A 20549-nucleotide genomic window follows, 5' to 3' on the forward strand; every position below is an offset into this window, starting at 1 on the left:
TTAATTATTTTCTCCCAGCAAGAGAGATACAGTACAGGGATAAAATAAAACTCCCTTTCTGTAACTAGTTCTATGTTACTAAATTATGACAATTTATTGTGAAGATAAAGTTAAAGAAAGGCCATGTTATCATTAAAAACATCTCATTGGATTCTTGCTTCTCTTTAATTCCTCCTTCCCTAGGAATAACATCTACTGAATTTAGGCGACATTATTTTCCAGGTTAAGTGCACATTAAATTGCTACTTTGTTCACATAAAACTGCTAATTTTCTCTATAGCTGCTGACTCCTATCCTTAGCATATCTGACAGCCACATCCAGCAGACTCAAATTTGTCCCTAACCGATTACTGATTGCTACAAATAAATATTTTCACAAAGGTCTAATCTATTTCTGAGCAAGCCTATAATACATTAAGACCTCTCTAACAGACCTCTTGGTAGGTTATTCCTCTTAATCTGTAACCTGTAATTACTTGGATTCTTTTTAACCTTTCTCTTTCAGAAGGAGAAAAGTTCTTTTGATGAAGGATCATTATCTCTCCCACCATTCCTGTACTGAGGCATTTTGGCCAGGTTGAGAGTGAGGGGCTAAAATGTCAGTGTTAATTAACAGCCCCCCTATGAAGCTAATAAAGCCTCTAGGTTTACTGCAAAAGCTGAGTTGAAAACTCTCATGGGAACAAGAACTCCATGGGCAGCTGTCAGTCAATATAGCATGATGACAGCAAGGAACTCTGCTGTAACCTCATTCTGTACAGATGGCTTCCTAAGAGTAAGTGCCCATCTACAAATACCTTTTCTCCATCTGAAGTTGATCCTTTTCTTAAAAGAAATTGTTTCCAGTTCCGGGGAATACAGCCCATTCAATGAGGCCACCATTTGATACACATGTAGGGAAGAGCCTCGTGGCGCAGTGGTTAAAACGCTGTATTGCAGCTAAAACTGTGCTCACGACCTGGGGTTCAAATCCCAGGTAGCCGGCTCAAGGCTGACTCAGCCTTCCATCCTTCCGAGGTCGGTAAAATGAGTACCCAGCTTGCTGGGGGGGCAATGTGTAGCCTGTATAATTAAAATTGTAAACCGCCCGGAGAGTGCTTGTAGCGCTATGGGGCGGTATACAAGTCCAAAAATAAATAAATAAATAAATAAATAAATAAAATTTCTATATTGTACTTCCTTGTAGTGAAATATGCAAACAAGAAGCAGGCCCTCACCAAATGCAGCTTCAAGGAAATCAAAGGCAAAATGTAGAATGCACATCAGCACAGAATAATGCTCTCTAAACTTAAAAAGCAACCATGCTATTGAAAAAAAAGTGAAATTTTGGGTCAATGAGCAAGAGTGCCTGACTGTAGAGCCAAGAGTCTGGAGTTCAGTTTCACACAGTGCCATGTAGAGGGGGAAAGCAAGCATGTGTTGTCTTAGGCAAGCTACCACAGTCTCAGCATTCTCCCCAAAGAAGGGAATTCTAAATCACCCTGAGTACTCTGTTCCTAGAAAACCCTGGAAAGAGTCCTCATCGGTTGGAATAGACTTGAAACACCCAAATTATATTATTAAAAGCTATATTATTAGGGCTGGCTGAATAGCTGAGTTAGACATCCAGCTTTGGAGCCAAAGGTTGGGTGTTCAATTCCTCGCTGTGCATCCCAGAAGAACCATCCTGTGTAGCCTTGGGCAAGCTGCACAATCCCAGGGCACCCCATGAAGAAAGGAATGGTAAACCCCTTCCAACCTCTTTCTACCTAGAAAACCCTGAAAAGGATCACAGTTAAGTCAATGGCGCACAGTTATTACTATCAAAGGTAAGGGAGACACAGCATACGACTTCACCAGAAAAACACAAGAGATTCAAGGAGAAAGAAGAAAAACCTTGCAAAGAAGATGCCTGCAGCGGGGTTGGCGGGGGGAGTGGCAAGGGACAATTTAAATAAGAAAGAGTATTTTGCTAAAACAAAGCCCAATGAGGTTTGGAGACACATCTGAGCTTTATAATCTCAGAACTGCAGAGCTGGAAAGGACCCTACAGGTCATTGAGTCCAGCCCCCTGTCAAGGAGGCACAGCGGGGAATCGAACTCCCAACCCTCTGTCTCTGCAGCCAGAAACCAAAGTCACTCAGCTATCCTTTTCTTCTCCCCAAATGCACACAACTGATTTTCTTCCCTCCAGCTCAGCTCCAAATGGGAAGATTAACCTTCTATAAACCAAAAGAAAGGGCAATTCAAAGACAGTCTATAGCAGAGCTCAGAAACATCACTTTTCAGGATTATAGCCCCTATAAATCTCTACAGGCTCAGGATTCTGGGACTTAAAAGTCCCCCCAATGATAATGTTTCCAAACTCTGGTCTCTATACACAGACTAGGTAAATAGGTAAAAAATAGGTAAAAGCCAGAGAGTACAGGTGAAAGTGAAATTAGTAGCATTGCAACCTCATCCAAAACTCATCAACATCTGGAAGAAAAGAGCTGAGGTTGACTCTGCTACAAATATAAAAGAAACAAAACCTCAAATACGTTATCCATAAATTGCAATGATTCCAGCAGTCCCAACATCTCTTGAAGCAAACAGACCAAGACAGAAACCTGGATCAAACCCACTAGAAAAGGGGGGAGGGGAGAGAAGAATCTAGGATGTTGCAAACCCTTTTCCTAACACCCCACCCACACCCTGTATTTGGGAAAAACTGGAGCCAAGAACAGAGTAAGCAAGATTGCTGGGAGGCTTTTCAAGAAATGCTGTTTTTTATCTCCCCTATAAGGGCTTCCATTTCCGCCCACATAACTTGAACTGGTTTGGAGATGGGAGGTCATGTTATTTTCATTTTAAGGAGCTTTCGATACACCAGTGGGTGGATAATATCACTGAAAAGGGAAGACAGAAAAAGTGAGCCAAAACAGTGGAGCATGTGGTCCAAAGCAGCAAAAAGAAGAAAAGTGCCAGTAGTGATGGCTTGGTGTAGAGGGAGAGGAGAAATGGGGAGAAGGCAAGCGATAGGCAACAAGCATGGTGGAAGGCGATGACCCCAATTAGCCACAAGGCATTACTCACCGCCTCTGAATCATCATCCAAATCATACAGGTACATCCTGGCTTAGCAGGCACACAGTGAGGTCTGGGCACAAGACTAGCACAAACACACACCCTCGACTGTGCAAGGAAAACCTCGGAGGAAGCACCGGCTACGAGGGGAAGTCAGAACCAAACACCTCCAGAATCATAGGGTGTCCAGAGGCAAAAAGAGGGAGGCAAATCCACGTAGCAAACAATAGCTTCCTTCTCCTCCCACCCAATTCTGGAAGAAGCAAAGAGAGGGAAACCCGGACAAGAACCTTGCTGGTTTGACAACTTCCAACGCATCAGATTTACTGACTGGAGTTAGAAACAGCCAAGAGCTGATGACGTAGCTCTGAGATGCAATTGGCTTACTCATTTGTGTGTCATTTATTAGTAAAGCTGATGTGTGGTCCAGGTGTCTGTGTATGCTCATGTGTATGTAAAGCCTCACTATTTAAGAAGCGAGTTAGAATTGTGGGGTATATGTATGTAATGTGATAAAGTACTTTGTGAGGCGCTGGAATTCAACTTGATTCAGTGATAAAAGGGACTGTTCACATGAATCATTATCTCGCCTTAATAATTCAGTAGTCTTTGTATTTCTGGAGCAAACAAGAGCAGCCCTATATACATCCTTAGTTTATTGGGCCACAGGCATTATGAAGTCACAAGCAGATCACAAATTAAAGAGGTGCATGCACATCAAGGAATTGAACAGATCATCCAGAGCTCTTGAGAATCTTTAAACAACATCATAAAGATTCCAGATCTCACAAAAGTCTGCTGCCAGAGGTATAAGAAGGCAGGGCATGTCTACTGCATACATCCTTGCCAGCTCTTCCGACAAAACTGAGTCTGGTTTGTGATTAGTGCACTGGACTCAAATAGGCACAAGTTTTTGCTGTGAGAAGCAGTACCTGTAAGGTGCTATAGTTTCTCAGTATAACCCCTTGCCACAGGATGTGGGGATGGCATTTGGCCTCAATGCCTTTAAAAGGGAATTGGACAAATTCCTGGAGGAAAAGTCCACTGCAGGTTACAAACCATGATGGGGGATGTATAATCTCCAGGCTTAAAAGGAAGGTACATCAAATTGCCAGATGCAGGGGAGGGGTATCAGGAGACAGGTATCTAGTTGTCTTGTGGGCTCCCAGAGGCAGTGAGATACAGGAAGCTGGACTAGATGGGCCCTTGGCCTGATCCAGTAGGGCTCTTCTTTTGTTCTTATGTAAGTTTTGAAAACTTCACACCATGGATATTTATGGAGGGAGAAGGGTTCCCCCAGAAGCACTTTTCAAACTTGTTATTATTTTAACATATAATAACAATGTCATTGTATTTTAACATACAAAGATGCAAATTCAGTATTAAGTTAGAGTAGACCCACTGAATCAATGGGACTTATGGAGGACCTGGCCCACCAAACCTCTACTGATCTAGTAGCCCTACACTACTTGTGACTTACAACTAGATTTCAGCCTTTTTTCTGTATTGGCATATGTAATACATGCAAATTATATTAACATTAAGCTTCTCCTGCCCTCCCAAAATTCTTGCACAACTTTTGCCTGCTACCCAGTCATGTGGCCTTTTAAAATTTGGCGTTAACTTTATATCAATGTGAGCACTGTAAAGTTCGAAAATACCCATGTGTCTTTACTTCTATATTTAAGATTCCTTTCCTATCCTGCCTCAAGGGCTGAATGCATATTACGACATACAATTCTGCTTTATTTTCACAACTACCCTTGACAGTTTGTGAATTCCAGAGCTGAATAAGTATTTGAACTTTCTTTAAACATTATTTTAAAACCCAGCACTATTAACTTGCCAAAAATATTGATCATTAGCTTCAAATATAAGCTCTTCTGCCTTTCAAACCACAACTAATGTCCTTCACTATTACCAGAAACCTTATTGTTCCTACATTCTATCCACTACTGCAGGGCTGGGCCTGTTTTCTTTTAAAATACGCAGTTAAATAATCCAAACGTTTGTGAAACAAATGGGCTCAGCTAAAATTGTGTAATTCCTCTTAGCTATTGAGTTTGATTTTGTGTTTTTTGTGTGTGTGTGTAACTGATAAGTGCACTTATGTGCATAATATGCTCGAATTTGAAAATCTTAGATCAATTTCACAAGAAACATTAATTGATCTTTGAACTTCTCTAATACTGTGCCTGTGTGACTGTTTTAGAGCAGTGGTTCTTAACCTTTTTGAAAGAAACGCCCCCTTGAGCCATTGAGGAAGTTATCATCGCCATCCTCCCTGTGGTGGGAGCAGCACGGCAGCGGCATGGTGCCACCGCTGGGAGGATGGCGATGATAACTTCCTCAATGGTGTTGGCGCCAGTGGCACCACATCTGCTGCCAGCACAGCTGCTCTGGATCTGGTGGTGGGGCGGCCGCGGGGCACCGCCATGGGGAGGGGGCGATGATCACTTCCTCAATGGTGGCGGCGCGGTGGCTCCATCGCCCCCTATCGCCCCCTTCTGTTCCTTCACCTCCACGTCGCCCCTTTTCGTTCCATCGCCCCCCCCCGAAAAATGAAACTGCCCCCTGGGGGGCAATATCGCCCAGGTTAAGAACCACTGTTTTAGAGCATGGAAATAAGATGGAATGCACAACACCACCAACAGATTAAATATTTCCCAAATAGATTGAAAGAAAAGGCTGGAACCTTTATTTCATCATGTATTAACTGCATGTATTCCTCTTTTTTTAAAAAAAAAATTCACAGCGGCTTACAAAAAACATAAGGAATACAAATAGAAAACACAAGCAGTAATAGAATAAGAATATTAGAAATTAATGAAATTGAAAATTAATTAATGAAAATTAATCAGAACCATTCTGCAGCAAAGTGATGCATACCATAGGCTAGGAGTGGGCAACTTCCCTAAAAGGACTGATTGATTGGTTGGTTGGTTGGTTGATTGGTTGATTTGTTTGTTTAGGATCCTTTATTTAAAAGGACCCAAGGCGGCTTAAGAGAAATAATATTAGAAGAAGAAAAGGTAGTCTCTCTGCTGAGGTCACATGGATGTACATGGAAGGCTCTACATCATCACCAAGATGCTGCTCTCTTCGTATCAGAACCTGATGGGGATGGCATCTCCTGTCACTGTCCCATAAAAATAAGAAGCAGAAGGTGGAATGTGTTTTAAAGCAAAGCATGCTTTAAAACATGTGCCGTGCTTACAAGCTGCTTGGTGCTCATCCTCAGTGGCGGCCACTGCACTGAAACTCAGCAACATCAGGGGCCACAAAAACATACCACTCTGGCCGTGGACTATTAAACCAAATAGAATTCTTAAAGAGCTCAACACAAAAAGTCAGAGGTAGCCAAATGCCTGACTACAGAGATGGAATCAGCAAAGCTGAGTCATATTTTATTTATTTTATTTATTGTTTTCTGTCCTGTCTAGCCTGGACCCATCAAAGTTGTACACCTCTGATCTATGCTATCTAGCGGGAGCTCTACTGTATTTCGGACACATGTAAGACATTTTGTACAGAAAGCATGTACTCTGTTGCTTAGATGTGCTTCATTTCCCTGGCAGTACAGATTTTAACACCCTCTGCAACAGGACACATCTTATGGTCCTGTATAACAGCTGGATTACATCGTCCATTTACTTCTCACATGCCAATGCTGATTCACTGGTCCTTTCTTTTAGGAAAAAGGGGTAGTTCTGTGAATTAAAGGAAGCGTTCGCAGTAAATTATAAATCTGCTGGGGCTGGATGTACTGAGGACCATGATTTCATTTCCAGTTCAGATGACTAGAAGATATCCACCTCAGACTAGTCAATATCAGGGGGAAGATCTGAGTAAGGCAAGCCTTTCCTATCCTGGGGTCCTCCAGATGTGCTGTACTACAACTGCCATCATCTGGCACAGACAGTGAGAGGATGATGGTATCTGCAGTCCAGAACATTTGGAGAACTCCAGGTCGGGGGATTCTGGAGGTAAGGAAACAAACTGGGACCAAGAACACATGGGAAGTAAAGTGATGAGGTTTGAAAGTGGGTAGCTCATGAACAAGACCACAGCATTTTACTCCCAGTTCAATAAACCTGAAACTGCCATGATTCCCCAATGTCACCCTCAAATCTACCAACAAGAACTCACAATCACCATAACACAGAGAATACAAATATATTCCAACAAGTGGGAGAAATCTGTTTTTTTAGGTGCCCTTCCCCCATCCCCACAAGAAAGCAAAAAAGGTGTTAGAAATATATTAATAAAGAAAGGGTTCATATTATTCTTAATTAAGAGAGAGAGTTGGGTTGAAGTATGGATAATGATCCTATAACAGTTGATCTCAGGAAAACAGTACCTCATATTACAATATGGGACACAGCAACAAGCTATTTCCATTAACAAACGGCTTTTATGAGTGCCAGCATCCTGCTAAAGCAATCCAGAAACCTTCATTTCAAAATCCATATCTTCTCATGCCCCTGAAAACTCCAATATTTACACTTATTCACTAACAAATCCCTCTTCCTCCCTCTAGGATTCTGCTACACATTCAGCTATCAGACAGCATCGTTTTGGGGATTTTTAAGAAATCAGAAGAAAAAGAAGTCACCCAAGTCCTTAAATCTGCTTTCAAAGCAGCTCAGAGTTTGAAATCTGCCAATAAGATGAAAGAGAAATTCTAATACTACAAACAAATTTGGGACAGAGTAGTATCTGTGGGGGAGGAGCTAACTGTACCTGCTACAACAAAAATGCATTTGAATTGCAGGTGACGGGGGGGGCTACAAGGTAGTTTTCTGGGCAAAAGGGGGTAGAAAGAAACATTAAGAGGGAGGGGGGGAATTATTTGGGATGGAAATGCTAGGTAAAAAGCGGCAGGGAAGATACCATGAAGGTACCAGTAGAGCCTGTCCTGAGCTCAGATATGTGGATGGGGGGGGGGTCAAGCTAATGACAGAGTAAGGTGGATGGGTAGAAGGAGGCTAGGGTAAAAAAAAAAGGGGGGGTTTCTCCTGAGAAGGACATTCCCAAGCCTTGGAAAGCCGAGGGAGTGCAAGTGCTCACCAAAACGGGCCTGGAGTCTTTGCCGCCGGGCGTCTCCATGCTGGGCCTGGTGTTATGTGGACAGAGGTGTCTCAGTCTGATTGCTGAGAGCTCAGGTTACAAACATACTGCTAGATTTGCAAACTGCTGGGGTATATTTAGCCTGAGGACTGGACATCCTAGCAGTGGGGTGGGGGTGGGGGTGGGGTAGGGGTGCGAGGCTATGCCAAGAGTCATTCTGGTTGACTCCCATATACTGTAGAAGCAAATGGTCCGGCTTGTGAAGGTGGGTGGGTGGGCAGCATTAAAAGGAGGAAAGAGCAACACCTTGTGGAGGACCAGGAATTTTAAGGAGAGTCCCTGTGATATGGGATATTATGGGTTGCTATGAACAACAAAGCCATTAGGCAGCTTAAACTGTTTTAAAATCGACCACTTTCAACATACCTGACGTCCCTCTCCTCACAAGTTTGTGTGTGTGTGTATGTGTGTGTGAGACAGAGAGAGAAAGAGAGAGAGAGAGAGAATAACCCAATTCATTCTGATAACTTGGATAATTTATCTAGAACCCCCCCCCCCAGCTAGGTGGCTTGGATATTTTGCAATTTATAGTTGGAAAGGAAAAAAAGGCAACATTTCCAATCACTGCTCGTAGGAAAACCATCTAATTCCCATTGCATTTGAAGGTCTCCCCTACATGTATGTATGTATGTATGTATGTATGTGTAAATATGTATATATATGAATACATTTCCTGTTTAACTCCTCATTCTATATGTAGAAAGTACATCGAGGGCTTATGCTAAGCCCAGGTTCATCTGGGGACGCTGCTGCCCAAGTCGCATCAAGGATGACTCAAATTCTGCATAGATCTAATAGTGTAAATCTGTGGAACGCATGCTGATCATTCTTAATCGGAAGAAAGATATTTAGTCTTTTGTCCTTCTGAATTTAATAGTCAGAGAAGGCTGAGCAAGCCTTGTGGGAAGTCATGAAATGGTATGCTAGCATTTCCTAGACTGTGACTAGGAAATGCTAACATACCATTTCATGACTTCCCACAAGGCTTGCTCAGCCTTCCTAGACTGTGCCTAGGAAATGGGAAATGGAGGGCCATGAGCAAGACAGTATGGCTGGGGATTAGGAGAGACAATTTTAATTCCTGGGGTGGCTGAAGATTTCTTTCTTTTTTAATTTATTTTTTATTCATTTTACATTGGGTCAGGGAAGATCGTAGGACAGGGGATTTGGAACAAAGTCATCATCATCATAGGCATCTTTCCGTCTCAAGAGACTATGGTAACGTGCTCTGTATGGAGGACTTTGACGCTGTGTGCGAAGCTGGTGTGTCCTCTCCAGAGCACAAAGCCTGGGTAAAATAATATGGAGGATAGACTGTTACCCAAGCAGCAAATCCCCACTCTCCACATTGCTGAAAGAGTCCAATGGAAAGGCAAGGGCCAATACAACTGGCTCCAGCAATGTCACAGGAGTTGCCAGAACGACACGAACTACCTCCAGGACTCTGGCTCCAGAGTGATCTTAAAGGAAATAGCTGGGAGAGTGTAGTCCAACTTCAACCTCTTCATTCAGGTGTCTTACCATTTTGTCCCTAAATTCATATTTCTTTAGGCCAGGCATGGAGAAACATCAACAAATCTGGGGCCACTTTCGACTTTTTTGTGGACCCAATCACAGACCACACTTCCGCCACCACTTTAAAACGAGCAGGAGCGGTAAATAAAAGTACTGTACAGAATGTGGCAGAGAACAATTTATATCCTTATTACTTTTACCTATGTAATTTCGTACTAAGCTTACACCACACTAATCTTGTCAATTTTTCTAACCCTTTAAGATTTATATTTATATCTTAATTCTTCTTTCTTATAATCTTAACCCATTCATATTCTCATCTCTCATCCAATTATACAAAGATTCCCATTTTTTTTCTAACCTCAATTTCTTTGTCCTTTAATACTTCAGTTAAAATATCCATCTCTGCTGCTTCGAAAACTTTTTCTATTAACTCCTGGATTATTAGTGTCTCCTCATTTTTCCAGTGTTTTGCATATAAAGTTCTTGCTGTCATACTTACATGTATGATCAAGTATCTTTTTTCTTTTTCTATCAAATCTGGTACTATATTCAATAAAAACAGTTCCGGTTCATATGGAATTGTACAAGATAACATTTTTTTTGGTAAAATCTCAACTAGTTTCCAAAAGCTTTTAACTTCCCTGTAAGTCCAGCACATATGATAAAAACTACCTTCTTTTGATTTACATTTCCAACATTTGTTAGAGGTATTCTGATATATTTTCAATCATTTTTCAGATGTCATATACCATCTATAGAACATCTTATATATATTTTCTGTATGATCAACAGATTTTGTTAACTTAATATTGTATTCCCACACTTGTGACCATGACTCCAGGTTAATACTGTGGCCCACATTATGGATGGGATGGCTGAAGATTTCTTAGTGACGTAGACAGGAGAATTAGAGATGCACTCCCCAAACATTAAAATTAACCACATTTTCAGTGGTCAAGATCTGAGTGGGGTATTGTTTCTTAATTTCACCTACCACACTAGCTACTTCATTCTTGTTCCTTTTGCAGTTATGCCTGTATTCTTTGGGGCAAAGATTGGGAAAGTCAGCAGACCCAGTCAGTAGTGGCCATGGGCCAATTATAGAAAACATGGCTTTTCCATTCTCTGTTCCTCAGCGACTGATAGCAATACAAAGGCTCTTTGTCATGTCCTCCAGCAAATAAGTTGATAGACTGTTATGTGCACCCTCTCCAAGAAACAAGTGAGGGGTCTCTGTTTTCTAAGACATTGACTGTCATCACATCCAAACTGCACAATGGTAACAGTTTGATTCCACTTTACCCATCATTGCTCCATCCCATGGAATGCTGAGACATGTAGTTTGGGGAGGTATTTAGAATTCTCTGCTGTAGTGCAGAGAATTGCCTCCCTCAGAAGCTCATGAAAAAATTCTTGAGTAGCATAAAACAAAATATTTAAACATCATCAAGCAATTCAATTATCTTAGAGGACTGAATAGCAGCAACAAATTTAGCAATTGTTCTAGAAAAATGAAGATTTTTTTTATCTTCTTGGAGTTTAGGAACAAGGTCTCCAGAGAGTGATGTTTTCAGTAAATCAAATAAAAGTTTAATAAAACATTCAGTTGCAGTTGCATAAAAGTAACACAAAATAACACAAAGTATGTGTAAAAGTATCCAGCCTAGTGTTGTCACATGGACAAGTCTCTCAGGATAAGGTTGTCTTGACAATCTTTCTTGCATCTTCCTCAAAGGAACAATATTCATCCATTTTAATACTGTAATTTACTTACTTAGCTGATAAACAAATTAATAAATAAGCTTTGCATGAAGAAACATACATTGTTTCTCTCTGATTGAAAAAAGGCTTTTCCCTTGGTAAATTTATATGCCTCTCTTGATTCAGTGTCTCTACTGAGGTTTGCTTGAATACTGATAACTGAGCGGGACTTTCTTGATAATGGGTTCCATTTTCACCTCATCAATAAAAAAACCTTCCCTAACACAAAGATAATGCCCCAGTCTAGTATTTTTGAAATGTTGTTTCCTTAGCTTTTCTCCTCTGAGAAGGAAGCTAAATTGATCTTCCGAGTGATATACTGTATATAAAACACATTTCCACCCAGACCTTCCAATAAAGAGATCAGATGGCATACCAATGCACACTACTGTGGGTGCTTTTCCTGAACAGTAGCATATGATAAATATTTATTGTTGTTGTTACGTGCTGTCAAGTCAGAACCGACTTATAGCAACCCTAACAGGATTTTCAAGATAAGTGAGATATTAAAGGAATGGTTTTACCAGTTCCGCTCCCCCAGCCAGTTTCTATGACTAAATGGGGATTTGAACCCTGTTCTCCTGAGTCCTAGTCCATCCTTTTATTCACTACACCACACTGGAAATATTTATTATACTAACATAAATTAAAAATTAAAAGTAATAAAGTTAGATACAGTAGTATGTTCAAGGCTACCCAATGTAATGGCCAACCATGACAATTCTTCTATTTACACTCAACATTTCTCTTTGGTATACAGTGACACAAAACAACTTCTTGCTGATTATGCTCTGCCTCTATACATCAGTCTGTGAGCAACAAGATATTAAAGGGTACAAAGGAGCTGATTTGCACCACTGATCCATTAAGACCATGGTATTCTAGTTTGGGATTCAAAGTCTCCTAGCTATGAGACAAGAATCATGCATATACTGCTCTCTGCTGTGCAAAGATGGGACACTCAGTTCCAGAAGGAAGAAGAGAGAACCAATAAGGAGAGAGTAGGTGTCTGAAACCAGGTGTAGGATAACAGGTGGAACATTTCTTCTACAAAACATCTACCCATCCCACCTGCACTTTGTAGTCCAGGATGTTAAAAACTCCAAAGGAGGCTAAAAGAGCAAATATCAGACACCGGGCTTTTTTTTTTGGTTGTGGCTCCATCCCATTGGAATAAACTTCCAGCAGCATTTTGCCTGGTGCCTTCCCTCTCAGCCTTTAAGGAACAGTAAAAACAGAACTGTTCAAAGCTGCCTTTTATCGGTTATCATACCTGTGGTGTCAACGTCATCTTAAATTGTTTATTTATCTAAAGATAGATTAGCTGGTCAGTGGTTTTCTTGATTGATTGTTGATTAGTATTTGTATATTGTTTTGCTATTATTCTTCGTGTTTGTATGCTTTGTTGTAAACTGCCTAGAGTGTGTGTTCCACTAGGGGGTAGTATATAAGTTCAAGCAAAGAAATCGCCCTATTCCTTTAATTTTTGAAGGGGGCCAAAACATGAGACAAAAGATGAAGCTGTGTGATGTCACAGGGTGGCTCCTTGAAATTTCAAAGGGGCAAAGCTGGAGAAGGGGACCTTAACTGATTGTGGGACAGCTGAGTGTGGAAATGGGAATAAGAGGAATTCGAGTAATTAGGCCCAGAATCAGAGTAAAGCTCAGCTGTCCAGGTAATGCATCAACCCAAAGCATGGGCAAAAAGACATATTGTAGGTAGGGAGAAGTTGTTCTACCACTACTGCTAATGTTCACTTCTTGTGCTGCCTAAACCTATAACACACATGACATGAGTGGAGCTTTTTTTATGCCTTCTGCTGCTGTTGGGGCTTGTAGAAAGCTTTTCCCAGTCCCTTCACAACTACTGGGGCTTCTGCAACAAAAAGTCTCATGACTTGTGATGCCAGTGCTTCACTCCCTGCTTTAGGTTAAATGGCATAATCATCCCAGGGGCAAGGAGCAACTGGCTGTTTCCACTTCTACCCTTTGACATTTTGATGCACCAAGGTTGCTCAAGTGCAGAACATGTACATGTCCCTCGCCTCACTAGCTCAGCATAAAGTATGGATGGACATCCACACTTTAAACCTATGCCACACCAAAAACGCATTGTTTTCTTCTAGTGCCACTCGCCTTGAGATTTCTTTTCTTACTTGCAGAATAGGAAAAGATTTTGATTCCTGAGGTTCCGTACATATCTCTGAGACCCGTCAAGCCCAGTCAGACTCCTATTAGGGTTTATGATTGATCCCCATAGTGATCTGAGTTTCCGACTTCCTTGTTGCTGAAATGGTTTTCTCTGGCTAGCTCCTAGCTGAAGTTGAGAAACAACCTTTCGCCATGATTTATGCCTATTTCCTCAACCCCCAAACTCTGCAGTGGGACTGAGACCCACAAAGGGCCTCTACTGTGGACCAGGGGAACACGCAGCTCGCTGGCTCTTTAAATGTGTTCTGGTGCCCTGCTGGAAGCCTGATGCTCAAGGAATCTCCTCCATAGCAACTGCTTCCTACGTCATTACTATGGCAACACAAGTCCAGGTCACAGACTCCAACCCCTCCCCCTTCAGCACACTTTCCATTCCCCAATCTTTTTCGTCATACATTTGCAATAGGCTGTGTGTATTCAGGGACAAAAATATCATCAGGTCTTGGATGGAATCACTCATTATAAAGGTTCTGAACAGTGTCTCACACAGCATAGAACCACGTCATTATCAGACCGGAGCAATGGGACCTTCACAGATTTCTTCCCCTATCTTTGTCACCTAACACTGAAAAATATTTTTTAAAACTTAGACTCAGTGTTACATCATAGGCAAATTTGCCCCTGCCTCCACGGTTGGCAATCTTGCACTTTCATCCTGAAAAAGTTCAAGCTAAAATACATTTTAAAAACGAGGTAGGAACCAATGGCTCTCTCCAGCTGTTGGAGGTGTGGGATAGTGGCAGGAGTCCAGCAGTATCTGGAGGACCACCAGCCCCCCACTTTTTCCTTGAAGGTTTCTGTAGAGCAGGCCTTGGATGTATTGATAAACTACAAATCCCATCATTTCTCATTATTGATTAGGCTGAGAAGAACTGATGGGAAGGAGAGTCAAATAATACTCAGAGGGTCATGGGTCCCCCAGCCTTTAATTGCACATAAATGGTGCTATCAGCTTTCATCATGATCTGTCTATTTGTATGTTTTAAAATAAAGTAGCCAGAATCCTATTGGTGTTTGCACAAGGTCTGCATAACTTACCATGGTTAATTGCAGCTAAGTGGCAAGGTGCCAGGGTGCATCTCAGCTGCACGACTTCTTGACTGTGCAGCTATAATGCACCCCAACACCTTATTAGTTAGCTGAAACAGGTTACAAATATCTTATGGGGAAACCAATGGGATTCTGGCCACTGTATGCCCATAGTTGGAGTTAAAAATCTAAAAACACACAAACCATGAGCAGGACCTGATGAATTCTCAATAGCAACCAAGAACAATCCATTGGACAATGGCTAAAAATTTAAATTTCAGTGTGGATTTGGTTTGATGTTAAGAGAAGAGGGTTGCTTAAGCATAACATTACCTATGCCTCTGTGAATTTCAAAACGTCTTTAGAGTAGGTAGGGCTGCAGATGAAACAGACTATAGTACAGTTCTTCAATTCCATTCTTTCTCTGGAACCCACTTATCACTCATCCCCTTTCTTTCCCCGTGTCCTGCATGTCCTCATCCAAAGAGATGCAAAATCTTTGATCTTTGACGAAGAATGATTTAATACAAAATATTCCATATTTGCTTAATTATCACGGTTTTGCTTAATATTACACTTTTCTATGGAATTTATACAGAATTCAAATTCCAAATAAAAAAGTGCATACACGCTTATGTGTGTAGGTGGTACAAAGACTAAAGAATATCAGAAGTGGCCAGAAGAATAGGTGGTAAGCTTAAAATGTAACTGTAAAGCCAACTTATGAACTCTGCAACAGTAATTTCTGAACTGAAAAAAGTTACTTTTTAAATTACAGTGCCCGGAATTTTCCAGCCATCATGGCAAGTGGCCATGTTGCATATCTGGAAGTTGTAGCTCAAAAAGCAAGTTTTCCCGGGTCCTAAGTTCTGCATTATAACCTGGACACAGAAAACATTGCCAGAGAGCAACCACAGAGAGGATTAAGAGAAAGGGGCCTGGCTCCTTTGTGCTGACCTTTAGGAGGCAACTGAAAACATAGCTTTTCAGGGAGGCCTTCCACACCAACCCTAGTTGACTCTTTGACTCTCATCCGGCCATTATGGGAAAATCACCTCTGCTGCTATCTGATTTATTTGTTATTGGTCCAAAATGTTTTTATCTATTACAGTTTTACTTCTATTTGGGTTTTTGTTCTATTTTTGTAAGCCACCCAGGATAGTGCTCTGGCACTAATGTGGTGGTATATAAATCAAATACAATAGGACTCCCTTATCTGCGGGATCAGTTACTAATTCACTTATCCATGGTCTGAAAATATTTAAAATATTAAAAGAAAATTTCCTCCAAATATATAGTTTTAACAAAGAGGTTACCAGAACAGGCCACTAAAGAAAGCCAGAGACCATGCTATGTATAGCATTCATTATTAAAATAGCGTTCAGCATTTTTCAGCATCTGCGGGGCGGGCTTGAAACTGATATCCCCAAGGATACCAGGGTCCTACTATAAGTAAGTAAGTAAGTAAGTAAGTAAGTAAGTAAGTAAGTAAGTAAGTAAGTAAGTAAGTAAGTAAGTAAGTAAGTAAGTAAGTAAGTAAGTAAGTGAATATGGCCTCTCTTTTTCTAATATCAGTAAAGACCAGAAATCGATTCCAAATACAATTGCATATGTTTTATATTCTAAATGGTTGATTTAAGGTATCACCTATTCCTGTATTTGCCTATGTATCTAATCCCAGACACCTGCTGCTTTTAATGCAGAAGACCATGGATTTATATTGCATACCACAACGGCTTATACTCAATAAAACTGGTTAGTTTTTATTGTGCCATAGGACTGTTGGTTGCTTTTGTTACGACAGACTAACACAGCAACCCACACCATAGGAAAAATCCTGTGGGAGCAACCACGGAGTGGTCACCAGCAGATGCCAAGACATGTCTTCTGCATGACTTGTATCTCTTTTTACCAAAATCTGCTTTGCAAGGAGTACTGTATGTTGCTTCTTTAATGCTGCCCTCCAGACACTCCACCAGATGGAGTATTGCTATGGCAACCTCTTTGCTTCCCTAGGCAATACATGAAGAGGTTTCTGTTTGTTTTTAATCTGCTAAGGAACTAACAAGAGTAGCTGAAATGATGGGGCATTAAAACAGGCTGCAGAGGAAGAAACAAGTCATGCCTTTTTTTGACCTAGATTTCAAAGGTAAATAGAACAAAACTGGGCAGATTATTGCATATCTTGTTCAGAAGTGGGAAAAGTTATTCTTTCGGATTTTTGCTCCCTTTCATTGTTCCTTTCACACTTTCCATCCTTCAGCAATCATGAGAGGGGAAACAGAGAGTCAGACTACAGCCCACGGATCTCCTTTGCCTCAACATGATTAGCTGTGAAGTGAAACCGTGCTAACAAGCAGTGATGGGTTAAAAACCTCAATAATTGAGAGATACAAAGAAATGGCTTATGTTTCATCATTAACGTCTTGAGACCCTTCTAAGATTTTTCTGTCTTAGAGAATCTGTGGATAGCAGGGCCATCCGCCATTTATTGCAGGCATTCAGAGCCACTGCATGTTTTGGGCTTCCACTCCTTCAAGCCCCTGCCAGCAGGGCTAATGTTAAAGGATTATGGGAGCTGTAGTCCAGAAATCAGGGACGTGGTGGCGCTGCTGGCTAAACGGCAGAAGCCTGTGCTGCAGGGTCAAAAGACCAAGCAGTCGTAAGATCGAATCCACGCGACGGAGTGAGCGCCCGTCGCTTGTCCCAGCTCCCGCCAACCTAGCGGTTTGAAAGCATGCAAATGCAAGTAGATAAATAGGGACCACTTCGGTGGGAAGGTAACAGTGTTCCGTGTCTAAGTCGCACTGGCCATGTGACCACGGAAGATTGTCTTTGGACAAATGCTGGCTCTATGGCTTGGAAACGGGGATGAGCACCGCCCCCTAGAGTCGAACACGACTGGACAAAAATTGTCAAGGGGAACCTTTACCTTTACCTAGTCCAGAAATCTAGTAGGACCAAAGTTTTCACCCCTGTATAACAGACACCGGCTGTGGGCTGGAATGAAAAGCCAATGGTCCTTCTCAGCTGCTTCAGTCCAACCACCAACTGCATTTGCCTTTTAAAAATACTTAGAACCTATCACAGGTTTGCAGTCTTGGGTCCCCAGATGTTTTTAGACCGTAACTGTCTGAATTCCTGCCCTTTGGGCATCCCGGCTGGGCTTCTGGGAGGGGAAGTCCAAAACACCAGGGAACCCAAGTTTGGGAAACCCTGATGGAAATCCTCTAGCTTCAGAGTTTGAATAGTGCAAGTCTAGATTTTTCCTACGATGTATATTCCACTGAGTTCAGAAAGGCTTGCTCCCAGAAACAGCCTTGTAGTCAATGTATCCAACAACCACCTGCCTGAGTTGCCATCTGCTGCTTTGTTCTTTGTGCCCTTCACATAAGGAGACCCAGCAGGAATCTTTAGCATTAAAGACTTAGCCTGCCCTGTCTAACATAAAAATGTCTTTGTTCCTTCAACAGAGCCCTGCCCACTGAATTGGATATTACACAGGGGGAAAGGGTAGATTTTCCCATCAGCAAATGGAAGCAAGAGTAGATGGCAAGGAATATAAAATATTTTTAGGGAAAGGGGTTGAAGATAAAATCCTGGGACAGAGAAAGGGAAATCTGAACTCCTTATCAAGGAAATGGATAAGAGGGAGTGAGAATAAATATCTGGAATTGCTGATGAGTGGAAGGATGGAGCACAGGCTGTAAACCCTGGCAGAGGGGAAAGGGCAGTGTCCTTGGTAAAGAATCCCCATCCCATACAGTTTTGGAAACCTTATCCACTTTTTTTCCTCTTCCTGGTGTTTGCAATGATGAAAATAGCAAGCTTGCTGTAAAAAAAAAATGTCCACTGGAGGGAGACAATCATGAATTCACAATAGGAAACACTGCCATTAAAATTCTTCCAAATGCCCTGAATGGATAAGGAGTTCATAGTACAGTATATAACAGATATTAATCTGCTTGCTTATAAATGTTACAGTTCTGTCCTGCCCTCCCTCCCTCCCTCCCTCCCTTTGAAGCATGATTCCCATTCCCTGCTCTTACCTGCCTGACGAAACTATTTGAAGTCGTATCAGAGGAGGTGCTGCCATCAGAGCGTTTGAAGCGGTTCTTCCTTTTGCTATATTTCCCCTGAAAGGTTAAAGGAAGATTTTAAATAATAACAATAATAACAATAATAACAATAATAACAATAATAACAATAATAACACTGCCATCTGTTTTAATTTACCTTGCTGGTTATTATAGTAGTTTGAAAGTATGTATTATTTTATTTTTTTGTCGTGTCTTGATATTGTGCTGTTTATTTTGTTGTTAGCCACCCAGAGCGACCTGGTTGCCAGATGGTGTGGGGTATAAATCCAATCAATCAATCAATCAATCAATCAATCAATCAATCAATCAATCAATCAATCAATCAATCAATCAATCAATCAATCAATCAATCAATCAATCAATCAATCAATCAATCAATCAATCAATCAATAATAGAGGCTATTCAGAAATGGCTTACCATCCCCTCCTTCTGGAGGTGCCCCGGGACTGTGCAGCTGGCCCAAGGCCACAAAGGCTGGCCATATTCAAAGGAGACACAATGGCTAAAGAATTGATAACTAATCTAATAACAGCAGCTAGATTGATTATTGCCAGGCAATGGAAATTAAAGATTGAATTACAAATTGAAGAATGGTATAAAGAAATATGGAATATAGCAATAAATGATAAATTAACTTGTAATTTAAAGATTAAGAAAGGAGAGTTGAAAAAGAACAATTTTTATGTAATATGGGGCAAATTTTTGGAATATGTGCTAATAAGGGGGAAAGGGAAAGCTCCAAATCAAGAATCTATGTGGTTCTGGAGAAGAGGACAATAGAAGAAAGAAGAAAGAAGAAAGAAGAAAGAAGAAAGAAGAAAGAAGAAAGAAGAAGAAGAAGAAGAAGAAGAAGAAGAAGAAGAAGAAGAAGAAGAAGAAGAAGAAGAATATGGCAAGAGGTCCCGTACATGGTGGTGGGGAACACAGTTATTGTATTTGAGTTTATATGTTTTGTGTATATGATTCTGTTTTTGTTATAGTTTTAGAAATTAAAAAAAATTATATTAAAAAAAAAAAACAAAGGAGACACAGTGGCGAATCAAGCTCTCAACCTCTGATTCCGCAGTCAGGTACCTAAACTACTGAACCATCCAGCCAGCTAATCAGAGGTAAGATAGCATTTAAAGGTATTTAAACTTTAAATACCCTGCACAGAACTGAGCAGAAGGTTACAGGCTCAAAGGTTTTTGTATTGAACTAAACAGACAGGAAGTCGTTGCTCTGGAGTTTCCTCCTGACTGGGCATGCAGAGAACCCAGCTTTGTTTTGTATGGCTAGTGGGGAAAATGTCCAAATATGTACGAAATTAGAGCTGGCCTTACCCACTGTGTTCTGGCTCTTCCTACTCTGCTGTTAGCCCAGCTTCATGCATTTTGCCTGCCCGTTGCTGGAATGTGTTGAGAGGTCCTTCCCAGATCAGGATTTGTCTCCTGGATTCTCTGCCCTTTCCATAAATAATGATACATGCCCAATGTGTACCAGAATCATATCAAACTGGCTGCGTGGGAGCTTCAGATTCCTTGAAGAGCTCACCACCCACAGGCTGACAGCCCAGACAGACACCAATTGTCAGAGCAGAGGGTGGATGGTAGTGGAAGGATATCCAACCGCTAATTATCACGCATATCAAATTAGCAAGCATAATGGGGAACCACACCTCACAGAAGGCTTTGCATGAAAACAATCCACATTTATTCCAAAATTTTAAAAAAGGAGATTTAAATTAGTGTATTAATGGCTGGGAGTAGGGTAAGGA

General features: G+C 41.2%; 1 protein-coding gene across 4 annotated transcripts in view; it reads right to left on the bottom strand.

The window, feature by feature from the left end:
• Window positions 1–20549, bottom strand: part of CACNB1 (calcium voltage-gated channel auxiliary subunit beta 1) — a 65281-nt gene that overhangs the window by 36172 nt on the left and 8560 nt on the right. For 3 of the 4 annotated variants that reach the window (XM_073004209.2, XM_073004206.2, XM_073004207.2), the window contains one exon: window positions 18742–18828. In XM_073004209.2, the coding sequence (XP_072860310.1) occupies window positions 18742–18828 (87 nt within the window). Of the gene's footprint in view, window positions 1–8114; window positions 8224–18741; window positions 18829–20549 lie in introns of those variants that run through there. The other variant, XM_073004208.2, reaches the window with a different exon arrangement.

The sequence above is a fragment of the Pogona vitticeps genome, chromosome 6 (genome assembly GCF_051106095.1).
Source record: "Pogona vitticeps strain Pit_001003342236 chromosome 6, PviZW2.1, whole genome shotgun sequence".
Taxonomy (NCBI): domain Eukaryota; kingdom Metazoa; phylum Chordata; class Lepidosauria; order Squamata; family Agamidae; genus Pogona; species Pogona vitticeps.